We start from the raw sequence: 21,287 nt of genomic DNA, 5'->3' as shown, positions 1-21,287 counted from the left end.
CGATTGAGATGATGGCTTTACCACCAGCCTTGTTTCCTTAGTGACAGTGATTCTTCTTGACCCATGAGAATAAACAGTTGTGATTTTTGGTCATAGAGATTTTGGAAGTGTTTACTAGCAATAGCATACATAGCCTATTGTAATTATATATGTGTGTGTGTATAAATGTTACATAGATATTTATCATTTTAAAAAATCTAAAAACTATATATTAGTTACATAATCTAACATACACACACCCCCATATAGTTTTTTTTAATTCCAGAAGAATTTTACATGAACCAATTTATACTATTCTACCCAGAACCTTTTATGTCTTATTATTTAAGAATTGTGAGTTAATATCATTCTCAAAGTAATTAACTAAAGGCAGAAGTAAAAAGCAGATTCCACTTGTATTATTTGTTGTTAACAGTTGTAAGACTGTGCACATCAATTGCAGGTCTACATGGAGTCTAAGAAAAATTACATAGATCTACACATACACAATCTGTAATAAATAAATGGAGACATGTATAATAAAGTTGCCTTATGAATCCCACAAAATTATGCATTTAGTCTTAGTGGAAGTTCTTGAGAAGGGGGTATGTTTATTTATATTCTTTCCATAGTGATGCAGGGTAAATAATATGTTTCATGTAACACAGAAATAAACAAATATGTTCTATAAATATATAAATACAAAGGAGCTATTTCTAACTTCTGTTGCCTTCTTGTAGAGGAAGGGTTTTTTTATCAGCATAATACTATGGAAAATGGGGGCATGATGGTCTAGAAGTAGAATTTATGGAAAAGATGAATTGTTTTGTAAAAAGAAGGGAGGTCAGAAAAGGTGATGGGTAGTACCTGGGGGAAATCTAGGAAGAAGATGGAGGAAAGGGAGAAGAAAATTCAAAGGACTAGCAGCACAGCCAGAAAGAAATACCGAGGAAGAAGATATCCATTGAATCCTGTAAGTTAGGGTATGGTACCGTGTTAGTTGTGAAAACTCTCTGATCTTCCCTCCAGCATCTTTGGAAGTCTACGAAAAGCCAAATAATAGAACCTTGACTGATTGGAGTTTTTACACAAAATGCTGTGTTGATACTAAAGTCTACTTACTGATCGTTGAAGAAAATCGGCACATTCAGTCCAGGGCACGGGCTGGTCTAACCTGACAAATTCTTATTAAAGGTGGCACTAGTTAGGAAAAGCAAACAGCCACATTTTACCCACAGGTTCCGACTGTGTGCACTGACTTTGCGCAGAAGGGAAACAATTCCAGAAGCACTAGAAGGAATGGTTGGCTGTCAACACTTACTGCGAGGACAATCTGGAGGGAACTGTGAGCCACTTCTATGTACTGGTACTCCAGAAAACACCCTGAGACCGTGATGTAGCGATGGTCTTCTGGGGCCCAGTCGGGGGCAGGTGTCACTGATGTCACCGTACATCCTGGTCCATTCTCCATCCACCAAGATCGGTGCATTGAAATATTAAAAGTCAGGATTAGGTCTGTTTCCTGCAAAAAGGCAATTTATAAGGAATGAGAATTATTTTATAAATGTTAGTTAGCTTATTTGGACTGACTGGCTTTGAGTTTCCCATTTTGAAATATGTTTTTTCCCCTTCCCTTTGCTGTATTTTATAGGCAGAAAGAAAGCATCTAAGGTAAAACTATCAGTCCCACCTGAAAATTATGTCTATTGACTTCATTTATGAAGGTCTGCCTCACTACAATAATATAAATAAACATATTTATTAGTAAAATTATCAATGACTTACATTAATTGTAACACTGGAGAGTCAGTTTTTAGGACTTGTAAATATTACAAAGGGAGTGATTTAAACTATTTTATCAAGTGAAGTTCATCTTATTTTAAATCTGCTATTTTCTTTTTTCTCAGAATATTTACCTTTTGCACATTTTAAATATTAAAATTATACATCAGTTTGGCAAAATTGAACACAATATTGTGGCTAGTGTTAAAATATGTAAGACCTTTACTTAATAAAACACAGTATTACTTTTCCCTCATTTTTTTTTTTTAGAAAATCAGGATCTTTCCAATCTTGCCAACTCTTACTGCAAAGTTGGTCAGAATATTTCTTAGAAAATATCATTAGCAGATTATTAAAGGATGAAGACAGTAAATCAGCAACTTGTTAGATGAGGTTCAGGTGATGTGCAGCTTCAAATGGAAGGAAAGGAAGTTTCTGCAGTAGAGACCTGAAATCACATGCACAGATGTGGAGCTATCAGCAGGACATGGACAAGTGCTGTCTTCCGGGAAGAGAACGGCTAAAAAGAACGCATCAAACACATTCTATTATTCAGCAAGTCATGAGGGAAGATGAATCCTAACAGAGAGGAATGGTGGAAAAGGAGTTATTCAGTCTCAGTGGTAGAGCCACCAGATAATAGATGCCAACTACTCTCACTCCCAAACGAGGTGCTAGATTGACCAGGCAGATCCTGCATAGAAAATATTGATGTTTACTTACACCAGACATAGGAAAGGGCTGAGCAGAAGTGGTCAGCGAATTTGGAAATGGGAAAGGGTATTCCTTTGGAGAAAGCTGTTATGAGTCTCATTGTCTCCATAAAGTGGTGGTGGGGAGAGGGTAATTTATTTCTCTTCAAGCTCATTGAGAAAGGCTTCAAATATCCCTTGGGATGTGGGAGATACAGTAGACTAGTTTCTGACTCAGGACTGATAAATCTTGTGGCTGAAGCTACCTACTAAGTGGCCAAAAAAAATTGTCTGTTAATTGATTGTGTTAGTTGATTTTTGAATGGTGAACTAGTCTTGCATAAATCCCACTTGGTTGAGGCATGTAATTATTTTTGTATATTGATGAATTCATTTTGTTAGCATTTTATTGGGGATATTTGGATCTGTATTTACAGAAGGTATCAATAGATAGTTCTCTTTTCCTGTAATGTCTTTGGTTTTGGTATTAGGTTAATGCTGCCTCATAGAATGAGTTAAGAAGTTTTCCATCTTCTTCTATCCTCTGGAAGAGAGTGCAGAAAATTGGAATAATTTCTCTTTTAAATGCTCGATAGAATTCACCAATGAACCCGTCTGGGCTTGGTGCTTTCTGTTTTGAAAAGTTATTAATTTAATAATATGCATATATATATATTTTCAATTTATTTAACAGATGTAGGGTTATTCAAATTTCTTCTTGTGTGAATTTTGGAGGATTGTGACTTTAAAGAAATGTGCCTGTTTCATCTAGGTTAGCAAATCTGTAGACATAGAGTTGTTAATATTCTTTTATTATCCTTTCAGTGTCCATGGGATCTGTAGTGTTGCCCCTGCTTTCATTTCTGATATTAGTAATTTGTGTCTTCTCTAATTTTCTCCTAGTTACGCTGGCTAAAGGCTTATTGATTTTATTGATCTTTTCAAAGATCTTTTCAAAAATCTTTTCATTTGACTTTCTCTATTGATTTTTTGTTTTCAATTATATTTATTTATTTTCTAATTTATATTTTTCTTTTCTTTCGCTTATTTTCAATTTAATTTGCTCTTCTTTTCAAGTATCTTAAGGTAGAAGCTTAAGTTATTGATTTTAAATCTTTCTTCTTTTCTAAAACATGCAATCAATTCTATAAATTTCCCTTATGCACTTTCACTGCATCCCACAAAATTTGATATTTCATTACATTTAGTTCAAAATAATTTTGTTTCTCTTGAGATTTTTTCTCTGACTGATGTGTTATTTAGAAATTTGTTGTTTAATCTTCAAATATTTGGGGATTTTTATAATTATATTTCTATTTTTGATTCCTTTCCATTTTTTGTGGCATATTTTTCACTGTCACTAGTATTTTTAAATTGACCTATAGAACTGTATGTACTCATTCAATATGAATTTCTACATGATCTAACACTTCAGAATCAATCAATTCCTTTTTCATTTGTTTGCTCTCTTGCTGGATAGATATTTCTCCATTATCTTCTAGTTTTACAATTAAGATATCTGATAAATTTTGTTTCCTGCAATTTTTTATGTGACCTCTTTTCTTTCTTCTGGTCCCTTGTGTCTTTTGTTTAAACAGTGAAATATTTCAAAAACATCAAAAAAGTGTAGAGCATATTATAATAATATCATTATACCCACCACTCAGTCTCATTAAATCTTATGCTATTTTTGCTTAGTCATTTTCTAAACAAAATTTTACACATATAGATGATGTAATCCTCCTAAATATGATTTCTGTCTCTCTCTCCACAGAAAATTACTATCATGATTTTGGTATTATTACTTTCATGAGAGAGTTTTGTAGTTTTACTGAATATTTACACATTCATTAATAATATAAAATGCTGATTTTTAGGTTTTACAATGTATATATACTCTATGACTTATTTTGGTTTATATTATATTTTTGAGGTTTATCAATGTTGAAGATCTTTTCAGCTCCAAGTTCTGAAATTCTGCAAGACAATACCTTGATGAGTTTCTTTTTCACTTAGTTTATAGAGCATCTGGAAGGCCTTTCCATCCAAGAGCCCTTTCCTTAAATTCTAGAAAATAACTGCATTATATCTTTCATTGTTCCTTCCACTCTACTTTTTCTGTTACTATAGGAACTCCTAATAGTCCAACATTTGACTTCCAGGATTAATCTCTTACATTCTTATTTTTTTCTTTTCTATTGTTCATATCTTACATTTCTTTTTACCAAAATTTTCTTTTACTTGGAAAGTAATTTTCTTTATCTATTTTCCCACACTTAAATTGAACTATATCTTTAATTTGTAATATTTTGAACTTTTAAGAGTTAATTCTTCTCTAATTGTTGCTTTTGTATAGTTAATATTTTTGAATTGTTTCTGGGCTATAACTTTTCTTAGTTCTCTGAATATGTAGTCTTTTAAAATTATGTTTCTTACATTGTTTTTGCTTCATGCAAGTTACTTATTTTACTAAATAATTAAGCAGATAAATAAACAATATTTACCAAGGATCTACTATGTGTCATAGGCAAAGTCCTTACCCTTATGAGTGTTCATTTTGGGGTGTGGGAAATGTACAACAAATACATAAATATATCAAAATATCTATAGTGATTAATTTATTGAGAAATATAAACTTAAGTAAAGAAATTAGAATGACCAAGAATTGGGTGTGAGGGAGAGTGTAACACCATATTAGAGATAATAATTTAAGAAAAGATATCACGTTATTTTGCATTTGCACAGAGTTCTGAATGATGTGTTGGAGTAAAGAGAGCAGACATTGGGAAGAGCACTCCAAGCAGAGGGAATAGCTAGTGGGAATGTCCTGAGAAATTTTCTATTTCCTATTTTCCTGTTAGAGCTGCTCTTTAGAAGTCCTTCATAAATGTTGTCCTTTCATACCAAAGAGAAACTAAGACTTGATTGGCAGTTTGTAATGCATTAGTGGTCAGCTGGTTTCCTTCACATATGATGACTGGGGAGTGCCTTCCAATTGCTTAGTCTGTAGGAATCAGTAGGACTTCGTTCTGGGACCTCCAGTTTACATATGGGGTAGACACCAGACTACAGCATCCTTAGTCTGAACTGGGAAGGAGCTGATGGTCTGTCTACATAACATGTTGACTTTTTTTTCAGTATGCAGTCTTTAACTTAAAGCTCATGTAGTCAAAAACTTAGCTCAAGTGACTTGAACTTCAAGAGTCTTCCTTGTTCAGAGGAGAAGCCTGGTTGCACAGACTAAAGGGAGAGCCTGGGCCAGTCTAACTGCCCCTTGAACAGATTATTCAATTCATTACCATTTTCAATCCTGTACCTCACATACTCCTTCAACCTCTAAATCTTGACTTTCCAAGGGTTTTATAGGTCAAATCTGTACAGTGGAACCCACTGCATGATCAAAACTTTAAGGTTTTTCCACTTTGCTAAGTCACTTGCTAATCCTCTGTCTATGTTCTATCTTCCAAAAACTGTTGACAATTCTTGTCCTTTTTACTATGTGTTTTTCATTTTTTTATTCTTTAATATCACTTGGTGGAATTTCAGGATGAAATGTAAGTACATATATTCAACCAGAAATCATTAACGGAAGGTTTCTGGCATTATCTTATATCCTTATTTATTACCTTGTAGACGTTTAAACAAAAAGTCTCTGTGGGTATGTGTGCATTATTTTAACCACAAAATATAAATTCCTGCTTGTAAAATAGACAGTAGAAAGGCTTCCTTGAAGTCCTCTTTTAAATGTAAAAGAAATTCCTGAGTGTGATATGCTCCACGCATAATCAATAGATTATTTAATTCCCATATATTTTGTAAGTTTGAGTTCAAAATTATAAGGACTTCTGAGACAAAGAATGAGTCTTGATGGCACAAAATAAGGCAGAAAACCACAAACTAAATCTTGTACATTATGAATTCCTAATTCAAAACAGATAGGCTCAGAATCGCAAGATTCAAAAAATTTTATATCTAAAAAATCCTTAATAATTATATGTCCAGATCAGTGTAATGACAAAAAGCACCTTTGTACCAATGTATTTATTCATCTCTCTTAGTAAATCTTCAAAAAGTTCAGATTAAAGGGCCCCATCATTGGTCCTGTCATTTTCCAAAATAGCAGGGTCTGATGTGTTGCATGAAAGCTTCTATTAGCACTAAAAGTTTCTGATGGGGTTGTACATATTCAGGTCAACACAAGAAGCTTAATTACTCACCAAATAATAAGCATTTGATAAAAAAAAAAAAAGGTCAGCAAGTAAATGAGAAAATGATACTACTAACAACTAAGAACTTCAACAAAAAACTAAAATTTACTTTCACAGTTTATGGCATTTGAAACATATATCTGCTCTACTAGTAAGATATGGAGGATCTGTGCAGAGATTAGAAGGTGAAACTAAGAGTGAGAAGCTCTGAGTTGCAGTTTAAGAAATCTGAAATATTTTCTTTCATTTCCAGAGTTTTCTATTACTTTGTTCTTCTTTTGGAACAATATTGAAAATTGACATTTTCCTATTTATAGATTACTTAGTTACTATCTAAAGGCAAGAAATCACACTTCTTAGTAAATGACAATTAGGTTATAGTGATCAGTACAGTTACTAAGAAATATTAATTAGTCATATACCATATGCAAAGCACTCTACCAGGCCATAACTATGTGGAGAGACCTAAAGTGCAATCCCTAACATTGTGGGGCTGTTGTCGCTTTTGAGGAACAAGATGTGGAGACAAAACATAACAATACAAGGAAGCATTTGGTAGGTACCTAATGAGAGATGGGGACAATCTGTGTACAGGAACTCGGAGGGTGTAATGCCTGTGGACTCTGGTGGGACAGCCTCTTAGAGATGGGAATTCTAGCTGGGGCCTAAAGTAAGTCAGGTTAGATAGGTCCACAGTCTGGGGGAAAAGACCATTTTAAGTAGAGTGGACCAAATAATCAAAATTGTAGAGCTAAGGATACTTGTATATTTAAGGGCAAGTAAGTAGGTCTTAATTTTATGAGATGAAAGTTTGAAAGAAGGAGTAGTATCAAATGCTTTGGAAAGAAAAGCTGGGGACAGATTGGGGGTGATTTAAGTGCCAGACCAAGCATCCTAGCTTATTGAAAGATTTTTGATTAGTGACAGGACATTGGCACTATCAATCATGAACCAGGAGATACTATAATAAACCATCAAGTCTCCTGCAGGACTGGACTGGACAGTGCAGGAAACACATGGTGAGACCAGTTTAGGTGCTGTATTACACAACAGTCACGATGGAGGTGATGACACAGATCCTGTGACCAATGCTTGACCTTGATCACCCCAGACTATTCTGCTGAGTTCCCTAAGAGTCCCGGGGTGTAGGACCAGGACCGTTTAGCTTTAATACTCTCAGAGAAGGAATGGGAACTAGTCAGCATTTGCCTTTCCTTAAACCACAATTCTGATGATGATATTAGAGGAATGCGAAGCAAGCAAATTTAATGGTAAGAAGCAAACTTTAACAACCACTAACATACTTTGGAAGGTCAATATATTTGTATTAATAAAAGGATATATATTTAGTCACTGGGACTAAGAGAAGTAGTTAGAAGACCTTGTGATTGAGTGACACCTATAATTAGCTCAGGATGCAGGAGTTGGGATAGTGAGGAGGGCTGCACTTGACATTAAGAATTGTTTTTTTCTCAGTGAACTCTTATTTATTTACAACCAATAAACACTGGATTAAAGTTTAAAATATCATCAGAAAGCACTGTGTTACATCTCATTGCCAATATCTACATGTAGATACTAATTCATGGGAAATCCTAAATAATTCTTCAAAATTATCATCATTTGTGGCTTATTTCCAGCTGGTGAACTTAACATTCTAAACCTGAATATAGATGTTTTCCTCTGTTAACACATGCACACATCTATGCAAACCTGCTCATACGTATAAAAACCCTAACACTGAGTTTATCCTGGTAACACATGAGAATCAGGGACAGCAAATCATAGTTTTCAAGATGCCAGGAAGTAGGAACTGAGAAAATATGGTTTTGAGGAGATAAGCAAAAGTACAAATACACTTTATTTAACATGTTGAATGAATGTTGCAGCTATAGGAATGTGGCTCAGAACAGAAGGAAGTTTCCATCTACAACTCCAAAATCCAAAGATGTGATTCATCCTATTATATGATGAACTTAAGAAAAGTAGATGGAATATCAACTATGCATTTGTGCCCCTACTTTCTTCTGGCATCCTCAGCTATAGATAATTTTGGGATTTGGCTGACTGTGGATCATAATTCAATATGACACCATAGTTAGTGTTAACTCCAGTTCCTGGTTCCTGTCATTAGTTATTCAAGAAAGGGTTAAGAAAATATTTCTGTGAGCATGAAAAACATTATAACCATTGCTCTAAAATCAGATGAGAAAAGTCTGATGATATTTGGATTTCTAAAATCTAGAGTCTTAAAAACAAAACATGTTTCGCCCCACTATGTAGAAATATTCATAAAAGATTTAGTGTAGTAAAATGCTTAAATATCATTATTATTATACGGTTTCATTGTTTTATATATATAAAGAGCAAAATTATCTTGGTCCATTGCTTTCTTCTTGAGGGTCAAGGGGTATGTTAAACTCCAATGTAGTCACAGTGCCTGTTCGAGAAATGCATATTAGCTCTGCATCTATAATAAGAAGAGTTTTGTTTTAAGGTGGTCCTTGTAATGTTCTGAAAGAGCTGGAAGGGAGGGAGGAAGGAAGGAAGGAAGGAAGGGAGAGAGGGAAGGAAAGGAAAGGAAGAGATGAAGAGGAAAAGAAAGAATTCAATAAGAAGCTGCCAAGCTATGTTGAAGGTAATAGAACCTCCAGGCTCAAAAGTCTTGATTATTTTTTTACTTCTAAAGTTAGGACTCATCAGCTATGAGTGGAAACTGAGTTTGGCAAAATGAGTCTTCTCCCTTCTCTTTCACACCCTTACTAGCAGATGCTAGAGGCAGAATTTTCTCAGCTGGTTGCAATAATGAAAGATCAACTTCTCACTGACTTTATCGTCTTCGATGTACTGAAACCTCTTCAGGCAGCTTTTCCTGCTGTTTTCTCACTTTCTCGTTTGTTCCCACCCTGTAGGTAACTTTTCCTATCTTGCGAGTGTTCCTTTCCTGTCTAAGAGCTTTGGAAAGTGATCTGCATTCACTCTAGGGGCTTAGGGAGGCAAAGACCAGGATAGCTATCTCAAGTGAAGATGTTACTGCCATTTTGGCACTCACCTGAAGGCCACCATTTCCTTTGTTTTAGAAGCACATTTATGTGGATTTTTTTAATCCACATGGAGGCACAGTGGTGCTAATGATACTGAAGGCTTGGTAACATTTCAGGAACACTGCAGTGTCCTCAATTGTTCCCCACCATTACTGCCATCATTACCCCACCTACACGTGCAGCCCACCCCTGGTACTGACACTCATTTTCCTAGCACTGGAAATTCTGGCTTGGATAATATCTGAGCTTGCCTCCAAAGACTTTAACTTGTCAACAGAATTGAATTGGGAGACCAATCATATTTTGATACATAGTTCAAAATGTCTCAGTTAAATTTATTACCAGGAATGCTAATAAAGTTTTATGTCCTTTCACTTCTTCATTCATTCTCTGGGAGAGAACAATTCATGGGAAATGTGCAAAAATGGTAGCAAGAGGGACATGAGTCAAGCCTTAATGTTATTTATGCAGGACTTCATAGAGTCATTTTTCCATTACTGAGACTGACCATAACTAGAGATGAAATGACACTAATTAACAGAAAATTTCTCTTTGTAAAGTCTCTGTAAAGGTTTTCATTTTGAAGATAAATACATCTCTTACTCCATCATAAATTCTTTAGCTTATTGTTAAATAGGATACAACATATACTGCAAAAAAGAAAGGAAATAAAACTTACGCATCTATTACCTAGTATATACCTCAACAACATTTAGAAATTGAGAGATTATCATCCTTATCTAACAAAAGAAAAAATGAGGCTGAGAGTGCATATATACCTGCATCAAGTTATTTTTATTAAGGATGAAACTAGGTTTCAAACCTATTTTGTCTGACTTCATGCTTTCCCACTGGGCTTTGTTGCCTCTTAAGGAAATTCTCTTGGCCACCTAATCAATCATTGCCAAAACACCATATTTGGTGTTCTTTAGGAGAATGTTCCAGAAAAAAAAAAAGATGGATTCATAATTCATACAATTTATTTAAAAATTTTCCAAGTGCTATTCAGAAACCAACACGGCACTCTACAAGACCTTGACATGTCCTCTTAGGTGGTTTATCAACACTGATCCAAAATTCATTGCACTCGGTATTTACAGTAGAGTTATATTAGTCATGCATTTGGAATGAAGAAGCTTTTACAGATATTTTAGTTGTTCTTTATTCTCATGAGAGAATTTTTTTTTTAAGTAGTAAGATTTGTCTCTTGTCTTGTTTTATCCTGGCAAGTACATAGATCAATACTGCTTAGAATTTGTGGAGACAAATATAAATAAACCTCTAAGTCTAAACAAAACACCTGTAAGTGTATGTATCTATTTCATTTGGACTGCTTCCAAAGAGCTCTTTGTAGCTTTTGTAGCACACAAGGCCAAGAGGCTACTGGTGGAAAAGTCACTGTGTAGAAAAAACATTGAGAAACAGAAAAATATTCATCCTTACTTTTATAGAGAGAGCATTTAGTTCCTTAGTCTCCTTTACAAAGAGGGGATATTCTTCCCAGAAGTATAAGGGGACATCAAAGTAGAAGCTGGGGACACAACTATGGGGAAAGAAACAATTCAATAATTTTGCTGCAGTGGTGAGAAGACGAGCATGAAGTGGGTGGATGGTGCTGTCACTGCAGCAGCATTGGTCACAACTTGGTCCCTCTTATTTAAAAAAATGTGATTCCTTCCAACTCTTTTCTTTCTTCACTTTGCCTACAGAGAGGCATTATCATTTATCAAAATGGCCTTTTCTATTTATTGATGACTATCTTCTTAAGAGGACCAAAAAATGATTTGAGAAGTCTTGTGAAAAGAGAAATAGCTTAATAATTCCCCGTCCGAATGTTCATAGCCATAAGCAAAGGGGCCATTTGAATTTACATCATACATGTTAGCATGTCCAAAGCAAGGCTGGAAATCTCATAAAGAAAAACATCATGGTATAATTTTAAGTCACGGGTGGATTTTGTTAAGCTACTTCAATGAAGTGTGATATCTAATCTTCTCATTCACCTAATGGATTATTTACACCCTCCTGGTCAGACTGTTTCAGAGTTTGCATCTGAAAACAGACACAAAACTGCACCCTGACTTTGTCCAAGGTAGTTGTAGGGTCTTTAAAAAACCATATCATATGAGGAATTTTGCGAGAATTTGTGTTGAATTGTCTGGAAAAGACTGAAAGGATCCTTATAATTGCATTCAATTATTTCAAAAATATATAAAAAATCAGAGGGATCAGACTCATTTATAGTTAATTTATGGGAGGAGCCAATGATTCAAGCTGATGAATTTATCTGGACATAAGGCAGATAATCCTTTGAGGATTGGAAGTGCTCCCAAATAGAATGGGTGGTGTTCTGAGTAATGAATTCCTGTGGCTAGTGGTATCCAAGCATAGACTGGATGGTCCTTTATAAGTGAAGGCTGCACTCAAAACTTACAGTCTCCTCCCTCAAAATGATTCTGTAATTATGAGAGCAGAGAGAAACTAAAGATCGTATATGATATGATTATCTGTTGCCTAGGTTTATTCAGTACCACTGAAATAGACAGGCGAATGTAAACTTCTGAGTGTATCACTCTATCTAGCTCATATGAAGTAACTTACAAAAATAAACTATAGTTTTAAGTCGACAAATGACTAGTTTATGCCCAACCTGTTAATAATCTGCCTTTATTGACAACTACTCCTTTTAGCTCTTAAATATACTGTGCTGTACTTGACAATGATTACATATAAATTCTCAGCATCAGACACTTGGAGAATCTCTTTAGGAGCATCAAAATCATTTAAACACTCTTATGAAAAGGAATACTTTTGATAATTTCTCACCAGTGATTGGTCACAATTGGAACCAAGGGGATGACTTGAATTTACACACTGAATCTGAAAAGAGTCCTACAAAACTCAAGCAATTTAAGAATTTAACCTAGTTAGAATATCATAAAGGTTACTTGCCATTTTAGAACATAGCTACATGGTTTTGAGTAACTTTGCACTTTAAAAAATCCAGTCACAAAAGAACTGAAATTTATTGTAGATCCTAAGGCTAAATTCAAACCTGACATATCTGACTCCTTTCACTCTGAAATGCAGTAATTAATTTTTCCTGGTAATACATTGTCACTTAGCACGGATTGAAGCTTTAGTTTTTATTAACTGTATCATTTGATTTCTCCCTAGTTGAGTCCACGTTAATCGTTCTCCATAAAGAAAGATGTATGCGCCTGTCTGAGATCACTGAGAATAAGAGAAAAGAAAAGATTAAAAATATTTCATGTCCAGGAAAATTTTGAAAGAGCTCATGTAATTCATGGCAATCATGTTTTTTCTTTTCCTGGCCTAATTATCCAGATAATTGTGCACTTTCTCTGCTCTGTTCACCAGTGGAAACTAAGATAGCAGGGCTGGTGGGAAAAGTAAGACTATGAATGAGAAAATTTGAGCTCACGGCCTCGGCCATCATTCTCTACGTTGCTCTCTCACTCCGTTATACAGAGGAGATAATGATCACTTTCCAGATAACTGAGAACAAGACAAGTGTAATAGGAATTGTTACCTTGAATTAGGATGAATTTGGTCTCAGTGGTAAAATTCTGCAGGATATGGAAATAAGGAGACTTCTGGCAATTTGTAATAATTAACCATTTTAAATTGAAGAATCCTACCTATAAGTGGAAATTTGCAGAAAGCTGAGAAACTTTTCCCATCACTTTGAGACACTTCCCTCTATAGCAAAGAATAGTCTTGACATGCTTTTACAGGATTAGCGCCCAGATCCTGTTCCCCTGCTACTCCACTTTGTCACTTTGTCCACGGGGCGGCGCCTGGGAGTTCAGGCCGAGCCTGGGCTACAGGAGGGGGTTTGGTGCGGGCACAGTCCGCGCCTGGGTTCCTCTGAGGAGAAACTCCAGAACGTGCAACGTTTCCCCTCTCAGTCTCAGCCAGAGGAGATGCAAGAGGACTCTCCCCCATCACCCACTCTATCCTGACCTCTGCCTGAGTGCAAGGAGCCTACATTTACCTCTACACGTCTCTAAACACAATATTGGCTTACCTACCCCGCTCGAAACCTTCTCCTCTCCACTCTAACCCAACACTCCAGACTCCGTACACGGAGTCACAGTACCTACACAACACCTTCCCAGGCTAGCTGTATTCCTACCTGTAACTTCTGGCCAGCGTGATCTGGATTCCAATCCTGGGCCTATAGTCCTTCTGCGCTCCACTGCTTTCCAAGACCCCATGCGCATCAGCATAGAACCTGGTCTAATATATTCAATAACTAATTACCAGCATAAATGTCTCTAGGACACTGCAATTGTCTAGTGTACATTCTGAGTTGACATTTATTGAGTCAATAGGTTTCATGTACTCAGAATGAATATTTAATTGTCATGTGAGTGCTGTCTCTTTATAACTTGGTTTAACCTTTCCTTTTGACTAAAATGGATTGCTGGAAAACATATAACTTTTTTGCTATATCTTAATGATGAAAAAGGTTTCAAAGATTTAAACCACAAACAAAGCAGCTAAAGGAAATGAATAAGAAACTTGTGCTGAATTAAGGGAACTATATTCAATATCTTGTAATACCATTTAATGAAAAATATGAAAATGAATGTATGCACATGTATGCATGACTGGGACATTGTGCTGTACACTAGAAATTGATACATTGTAACTGACTGTATTTCAATTTAAAGAAAAATAAACTTTTGTTCAGTTAGATTAATGATCCCAAGTAAGTACAGCTTTACTTCTCTTAAGCTCCAAGGTACTTATTTTCTTCCTCAATGTAAACAGAAAACAACATTTCTCTTGTTCACATGGGTAAATTATCCCTTCCCATGGGCCAAAATAAATAAGAAAAACATCTTGATACACTAGTTTTTTGGGGGCATCCTTTGATATGGGAAATAGGACTGAGTATGCATTTGGGGGCTAGTGGAGTCTGATAGAAATCATTTCAGAACCTTCTAGACATAAAAGATAAACTGTTTATCAGTATCTGAGGAAAATGCCTAAATTTTCAAAAGTTAGTTTTTGGGACAAAAGTGAAAGCAGAAGGACTGTTCCAGTTGACTTCTGATCCCCTCCCCTGGAATGATTATTTCCCTGGGGCTTAACTTCCTAGAACTCAATAAATTAGGAGGAAAGAAAATGTACTCATTTGCCACTCTTCAGTTTTCAGAGATGAAAGAAATTCCGTTCCATTCTTCCTCAGGGAGACGCATGGGAGACGTGTCCCTTGCATGTCTGTCTCTCCTCTCACTTAGCCCTACCAGCTCCATGAAGAGTGCCTTATTTGATGGAGAAGTTTGGCAAAGGGCCTGAGCATGTGTGGCTCGGTCACACCTCTCTTATCCGGAGCTGCCCATCTGGAGGATGCACACAGTTTTTATAACTCCACAGGATGAAATCAAAGGCACATGCTACATCTTCTCTGTAGTACTATCCACATGGATATTTCATAAAAATAAGAACAGTTTTATATTGTTACCCTTTGTAAAGATATGCAAGTCAGCTGAATTTACGCCTGCAAGCTGAGTGATACTGAAATGCAGGTTGGGGCATGGAAACAGGAGGGCCAGTTTTCACAAGTATTGACCAGAAGTCTAAAACACTCCAAGGGCCCACCATGCCTGTGGCCCACTTTTGATGAATCCTGAGTGTGAGACCCAAAATCCATAACCTATACAAATGGAAATCTTATACTAGACAAGGATCAACAGAATCGGTTAGATTCTGTCTCTTGCCCAGGCTGAACATAGTACATTCAGGTAAAATTAGCTGCGTATTACTAAAACATCCATCCCCACGTCATTAGGATTCTAAATATGTCTTGGTTCCTGGGAACTTGAAAGGACCTCACAATTTTATGAAAATTAACTGAGATTACAGTTCTTCTAGATAATGAAGGCCATCACTAGGAAAGATAAAATATAAATAAGACATGATTATAGCCTTCAAAGACTGTGCAATCTGATATGCAGTCAAACAGCACAAGCAATTACATCATCAGGGAGACCATGGCTGTAACCTTAGGAAAGATGAAAAAAACAAAACAAAACCACTTTTGAAGATAAGGTCACATCTGGTTGAGTTATCATGAAAGGCGTAATAAGGAGTTGATATTTTAAACTAGGCCTTAAAGAACAGAGAAGATTTAAGTAAGAAGGGAACTGTGGGCGAAGGTACAAAGTGAACAAAGTAATTCAGAAAGAAAGTAAGAAATGGTGAGTTGGGGCTACAGTGGTTTGCTTTTGCATGTGTGTGTATGTGTGGGCACAAGTGTGTAAATATGTGTGAGTGGGCACATGCAAGCATGTATATATGAGTGTGTGTGTAAATGTGTGAGTGTGAGTGTGTGAGTATGCACACGGCCCCTGGGGCATCACTGTGGCGGTAATAAGCCAGTGAGTGGGGTGTGCTATAGGAGAGATGTGAATCACAGGACAAAAGCAGAAATGGCCAAGAGGACTGCCTGCCTTGGAACCAATAAGGAAGGCATCCTTCTGAATATGATTCCCACATGTAACTGGGATTTTGAGTTAACACAGTCTAGGAATCCAGCTTGGAGGACTGAGGATTTAGACTTGCCCTGCATAAGGAAAGGTGATGGATGGAAATGACATCTGTTGACATTATCTCATCTCATTCTCACTACAGTGCTTTGGAGAGAACATTCTTACACAGAATGAGAGACCACTGAAGATAAGTGATCAAGTGACTTGCTAAAGGACAACCAGGACCTGATGAATGCACACTTGTCTTACTCCAAAGTTCATAGTATCCCGGCAGTACCAGTGATTTCCCAGTTTTAATTACTTGCAAAATATCTTCCTTGGTTTGCCTTATTACTATTTGCACTAGTTTCTTAATATTTTTCTTGTAATTAACATATACTTATAATTTAATTAATTTATTTTGAAAAGTAAATTCATATCACTATTTGATGTGTTGGTTATGCTTTTTCACTGCAAATGAGCGTTCTTCTATAACATAGCATCCTCTAGCCAGCACACAGGGATCACTGTAATAACCCGACGATGCCCCCTGGCCCCAAGGATTCTGGCTTAGCTTAGCTCTGATTAAAGATGGGGCTTGGTGAGCAAAACTAAGACTGTATTTCAGCCTCCACTTACCCCTTCAGGCAGGTGCCTTGGGGGCAGGTCTGTATGCACAGTTGTATGTAGCGGCCCTTATTAAACCTATTAAATTGAAAACAAAAAAACCTGCCTGGCCAATGGTCCCCAATATAATCTAGCACTCTTAAGGAAGTACTGCATTTCACAGAATAAGATGGGGCTGGTCATTTGTTTTGATATCTGTGAATTCCTCTTTCAGACCACTACTTACAAAAGGGAAGCATTTAAGGAGGTATGAACCATTTCACAGAATGGATGTCCTAGATGTTAGCACATCTTTCAATTTTGTGTGTGAAATACATGGATCTGTAAATGCTGCCTCTTTGGTCCATGAATCTCCATTGTATAAAGTTGATAATAACAGCTCAGGTATCCTCGGACCTGCTTCTTCATATGGTCATATTGTGACTCAGTGATTTATTTGCTGCATATTTTGTCAGAAATTTCAGAAATTCGTTAATTCAGAGCTGATCACAACACAATGGGACTTTTCGAATCTGGTCCTTCACCTCTGCGTTTAGTTCGCTGTATTTCTTCTTAGCTCAGATCCTGGCAATTACTTCCACTTTAGAAATTCATGCAAAAAGCAAAAAATATTCTTTTTCCTATTTTCAAGTGGTAACACAAAGTAAATCTGGTGATTCTGGATATGTATTTAAAGAAGACAGTGTGTCACAGTAAAAAGAGTAGGGGCTTTGGAATGAGACTTGAATCTGGCATTTGATGGTTCCTATGTAACCTTAGCCAAGTTAATTAACCTTTCTGTCTTCCTCTTTAAAATGTGGATAATATTTTTAAGTTTTTCTGTGAGACCAAAGTAGGTGCTCAATGAAAATAAATTTTCTCCTTTCACAGTAACTTCAAATTGTACAAAGTGAAGTGAGATAAGCTATCAAAGAATTCTGAAAAACACTTTTGATGTACGGCTGGTTCACACCCAACTACTTGGTATTATTAAATGAACAAGATATTTCCAGCTTGCTATCATTTCAAGCAACTACCTCTCACCAGATAAAAAATAAAACAAGGGACTATGATTTCACATGCCTGAATCATAAGATCCAGCATTTTCTTTCCCTGGTCACTAGGGTCACAACCTTCGGGAAAAGCAGAATCTGCTGCAGGCACCCAGCCCCCTGCTGTGGCAGTGAGGGGAACTTGACTTAAGAGACTCACATGTTGTCCAATCTCCCATAGAACTTGCGTGGTTTAAAAATTAGATTTTTAAGAGAGGATATGTCCCAGGGAATGAAAGAAATTATGCTCAACTATGATTTTGCGATTTACGTTTAGACATTCTGATGATTGTATTTACTGCCTAAGCGGAATGAAGGAAACTTTAGTGTCAGGAAGATGGAGGAGGCCAACACAGATCAATATGACGGGGGATGCTCAAGGAAATGACTTTTCTTCCTACCTGGTATTTTTAATATGTGAATGATGCATCTTAGTGATTTCATTCTTTTCATTTATAACAAAATAAATATAGAAAAGCCATATTTGAGAAATCAAGAAGTTAAGATGGAACATTTTAAGTCACTAAGCAATAGAAATGAGCCACTTTAGTCTATTTAAAAGAACTAATGAGGAAATACGATGATGGATTTCATTTTTTAATTTAAATAACCTATAACCATTTGCTCTAGTGATCTTTTCAGAATTCAAATCTCTAATTTTAATAAATATGACAAACACATACCACAAATAGGATCAAACTTCTTGAGGACAACATATTGCCAGAATTAGAAGTCCTGTCTTAAAAAGGGCAATTCTGTTCCCTGCTTCTGGAAAAGTTTAGAGAATAAACAATCTTCTGACCATAATTTGTAAGGCCTCCCCATGGTTGGGATTAAAAAAAAAAAGTATGCCTATGAGAAGACCTTTTGCTAAACTTATTCCTCTCTTTTCAAATCATCCCACCATCTCATGATAAGTAAATTAATACTTAAGCATTAGAACTGAGCTGACTCTATTCCTATCTTCTCTGATTTGTGTAGCCCTTAGAGTCTTAACGCCACAGAGATTACAGTATCTCCTGGTAAGGAGCACAACCAGATGGAAGTCCCAAATCTCCTAAATCTTATTCCCATGTTCCTTTTCATTCTTCTAGACCGAATAAACCATGCACTCATCCTATCAACCTTACAGGGAGCATCATTTAAGCAAAATGCCCTCCTTTTTCTCTTCTTTTCTCCAACATCTGGAATTTGCTATCTGTAAGTCAGCTCGCTAATTACTTTTATTGATCCCTTACACTGATGTCTTCACTTCACACAAGTCCAAGGAGGTTTTCTCTTCTTAAGAGCATATAACAAGGTATTTGTTTATATTTACCTGTCTGACACCCCTTTTTCCTTTTTCTGATAACAGGGTTACTACTTTTGCTTTGGTAACTGCCTTGCCACATGATGTTAAGTTGACCAATCACAGTACTTCATCCTCCTAAACACAGTGATTTGTAAAAAAGGGAAGGCCCTGTTTCAAGTAGAAACTATCAGAGCCCATTCTGGTGGGCTGAGGTGGACCTCAGAAGAGTGAGTGTCTCTTTTTCCAAAACTGAATATACTGAAGATTGTGAAAACCTGCAGAGAAAACCTAGTGCCATCTTTCCTACCATACCAGGGAGCATGTCTAAGAGTGAAGCAGCAACACAGAAGGAAACACATCAGGACAACAAATGAAGAGAAGGAAAGACAAATTCCTGATAAGTCCATATCTTGTGTCATTGGATTCTGCCGATCCTGCAGACAGCACCAGCTCCTTACATTTTCCAGTTCATGAGCCAATGCCTTCCCTCTTTTCCTCTTAAACCATCTTGGGTTGAATTCCTGGCACGCGGACTTAAAAAGTTTTAATACGATTGCATTCTTTATTTGCATCTTCAAATTTTCTATAACTAACTGTTAATACACACAGTCATTATCCTCTACAACTCTAAGATCTAAGGAACTAAGCCTCCTTTTGTTTTTCCTTTTCTACTAACATTTTTAAGTTCAGTGCTGTGTGTTAAGCCCTGAGGAACTTGTTTTTGTCTTCTGCTGATAAGCTCTGCCTGCGTAGGGAGTTTCCTCTTCTCACAAGTGAGTGTTCCCTTTCCCTGCAGATGAGGTGTCCAACCTACCCCTTCCCTTGCAGCACACTGAGGCATGTGGCGAGCCAAGAACAGTTCTCAAGTGAAAACCTGTAACATGTTTTACTTCCCAGCATAAAATAAGCTGAAGGGCAAGGAGCATTGTGATGGGTTGAATGGTGGACTCCTGAAATATATCCATATCTGAATCTCCAGAACCTATAAATACGACCTTTTTTGGGGGGGGGAAGGGTCTTTTCAGATGTAATTAAGTTCAAGATCTCAAGGTGAGATCATTCTGGATTACTTGGGCACATTCTACATCCAGTGACAAATGCCCTTGTAAGAGCCAGAAGGGAAGACACGAGATACAGAGGAGAAGACCACATGAAGATGGAGGCAGAGATGGGAGCTGTAGCTCTACAAGCCAAGGAAGCCTGGAGCTAGCAGAGAGGGAGGAAGAGCCAGGGAAGCCAGGGAAGCCAGGGCCCTGCCTGTGCCTTGATTTCAGACTTCTGACCTCCAGAACTGTGAGAGAACACTTCCGTTGTTTGTGATTTTTTTCTTTTTTTTTTGTCAGAGCCACAGGAAATGAATATGGGCATTATAAAACATAAATGTAGAAATGATTACTTTAGGACCAAAGAATATGTAGGTTGTTATTTTTGTCCCTGAGGTTCTCAGCCTAGGACACAGCCGTGGCCTGTTTTTGGACAGAATCAGGTCTGGAGCAAGGAGAGGGAAGAAAAATAAATGCAGAGCAGTGAGGAGGGGAAGTGCCTCCAGCTACAGAGTGGGGAGAGGTTTTCAGATATAAGCAGGGGCTTATTAATTCTCAAATTCTTCATTAGGTGAGAAGTATTCCCCTGCAATCGAGCCGATAACCCTTTCCTGAGACAGTGATGTGTGGTAACAGGTGCCCTATCATCAGACAGGCCTGGGTGTAAAGTACAGCGCCAGCCTCCGCTCTGAATAGTCTCTGATCCCGCAGAGCAAACGGGACTTCTGCTCAGAGTCTGGGAAAGAAACCCTTGCTCTTCTTTTACAGATTCCAGTGCGAGAAGAAGGTAGGACTGAGAGTCGCTGATTTATCTCCGGGCTCTGAAGGGACACCTCGTCTTAGAATGGAGACAACCAGAAAATTGAAACCAAGACTGAGACAGAAGTGAGACATTAGTTACACGATCTAAGATTTTGAATTCAGCTCTGCTGTAACCCCCTCTAGAGTTTTTTAGTTACAATTGCTAAAATCATATTTTGTCCAAGACACTTAGCCCAAAGAGTGTTAGTATACTATGTAAAGCCACTTAAGACAGTTCCTAAAATGAAGTGTATACATTATAAATATCAGTGTCCTGGAATTCCAC

At 36.8% G+C, this 21,287-nt stretch overlaps 1 protein-coding gene across 6 annotated transcripts in view; it reads right to left on the bottom strand.

Annotated features, from left to right (window-relative positions):
• NKAIN2 (sodium/potassium transporting ATPase interacting 2) overlaps nucleotides 1-21,287 on the bottom strand; it is an 854,966-nt gene that overhangs the window by 144,597 nt on the left and 689,082 nt on the right. For all 6 annotated transcript variants that reach the window (XM_032484812.1, XM_014563367.2, XM_032484810.1 and 3 more), the window contains one exon: nucleotides 1,301-1,501. In XM_032484812.1, coding sequence (XP_032340703.1) covers nucleotides 1,301-1,501 — 201 coding nt within the window. The remainder of the gene's footprint in view (nucleotides 1-1,300; nucleotides 1,502-21,287) is intronic.

Source organism: Camelus ferus, chromosome 8 (genome assembly GCF_009834535.1).
Source record: "Camelus ferus isolate YT-003-E chromosome 8, BCGSAC_Cfer_1.0, whole genome shotgun sequence".
Taxonomy (NCBI): domain Eukaryota; kingdom Metazoa; phylum Chordata; class Mammalia; order Artiodactyla; family Camelidae; genus Camelus; species Camelus ferus.
The sequence above is the reverse complement of the archived record's forward strand: the minus strand, read 5'-3'. Positions and strand labels throughout refer to the sequence as shown.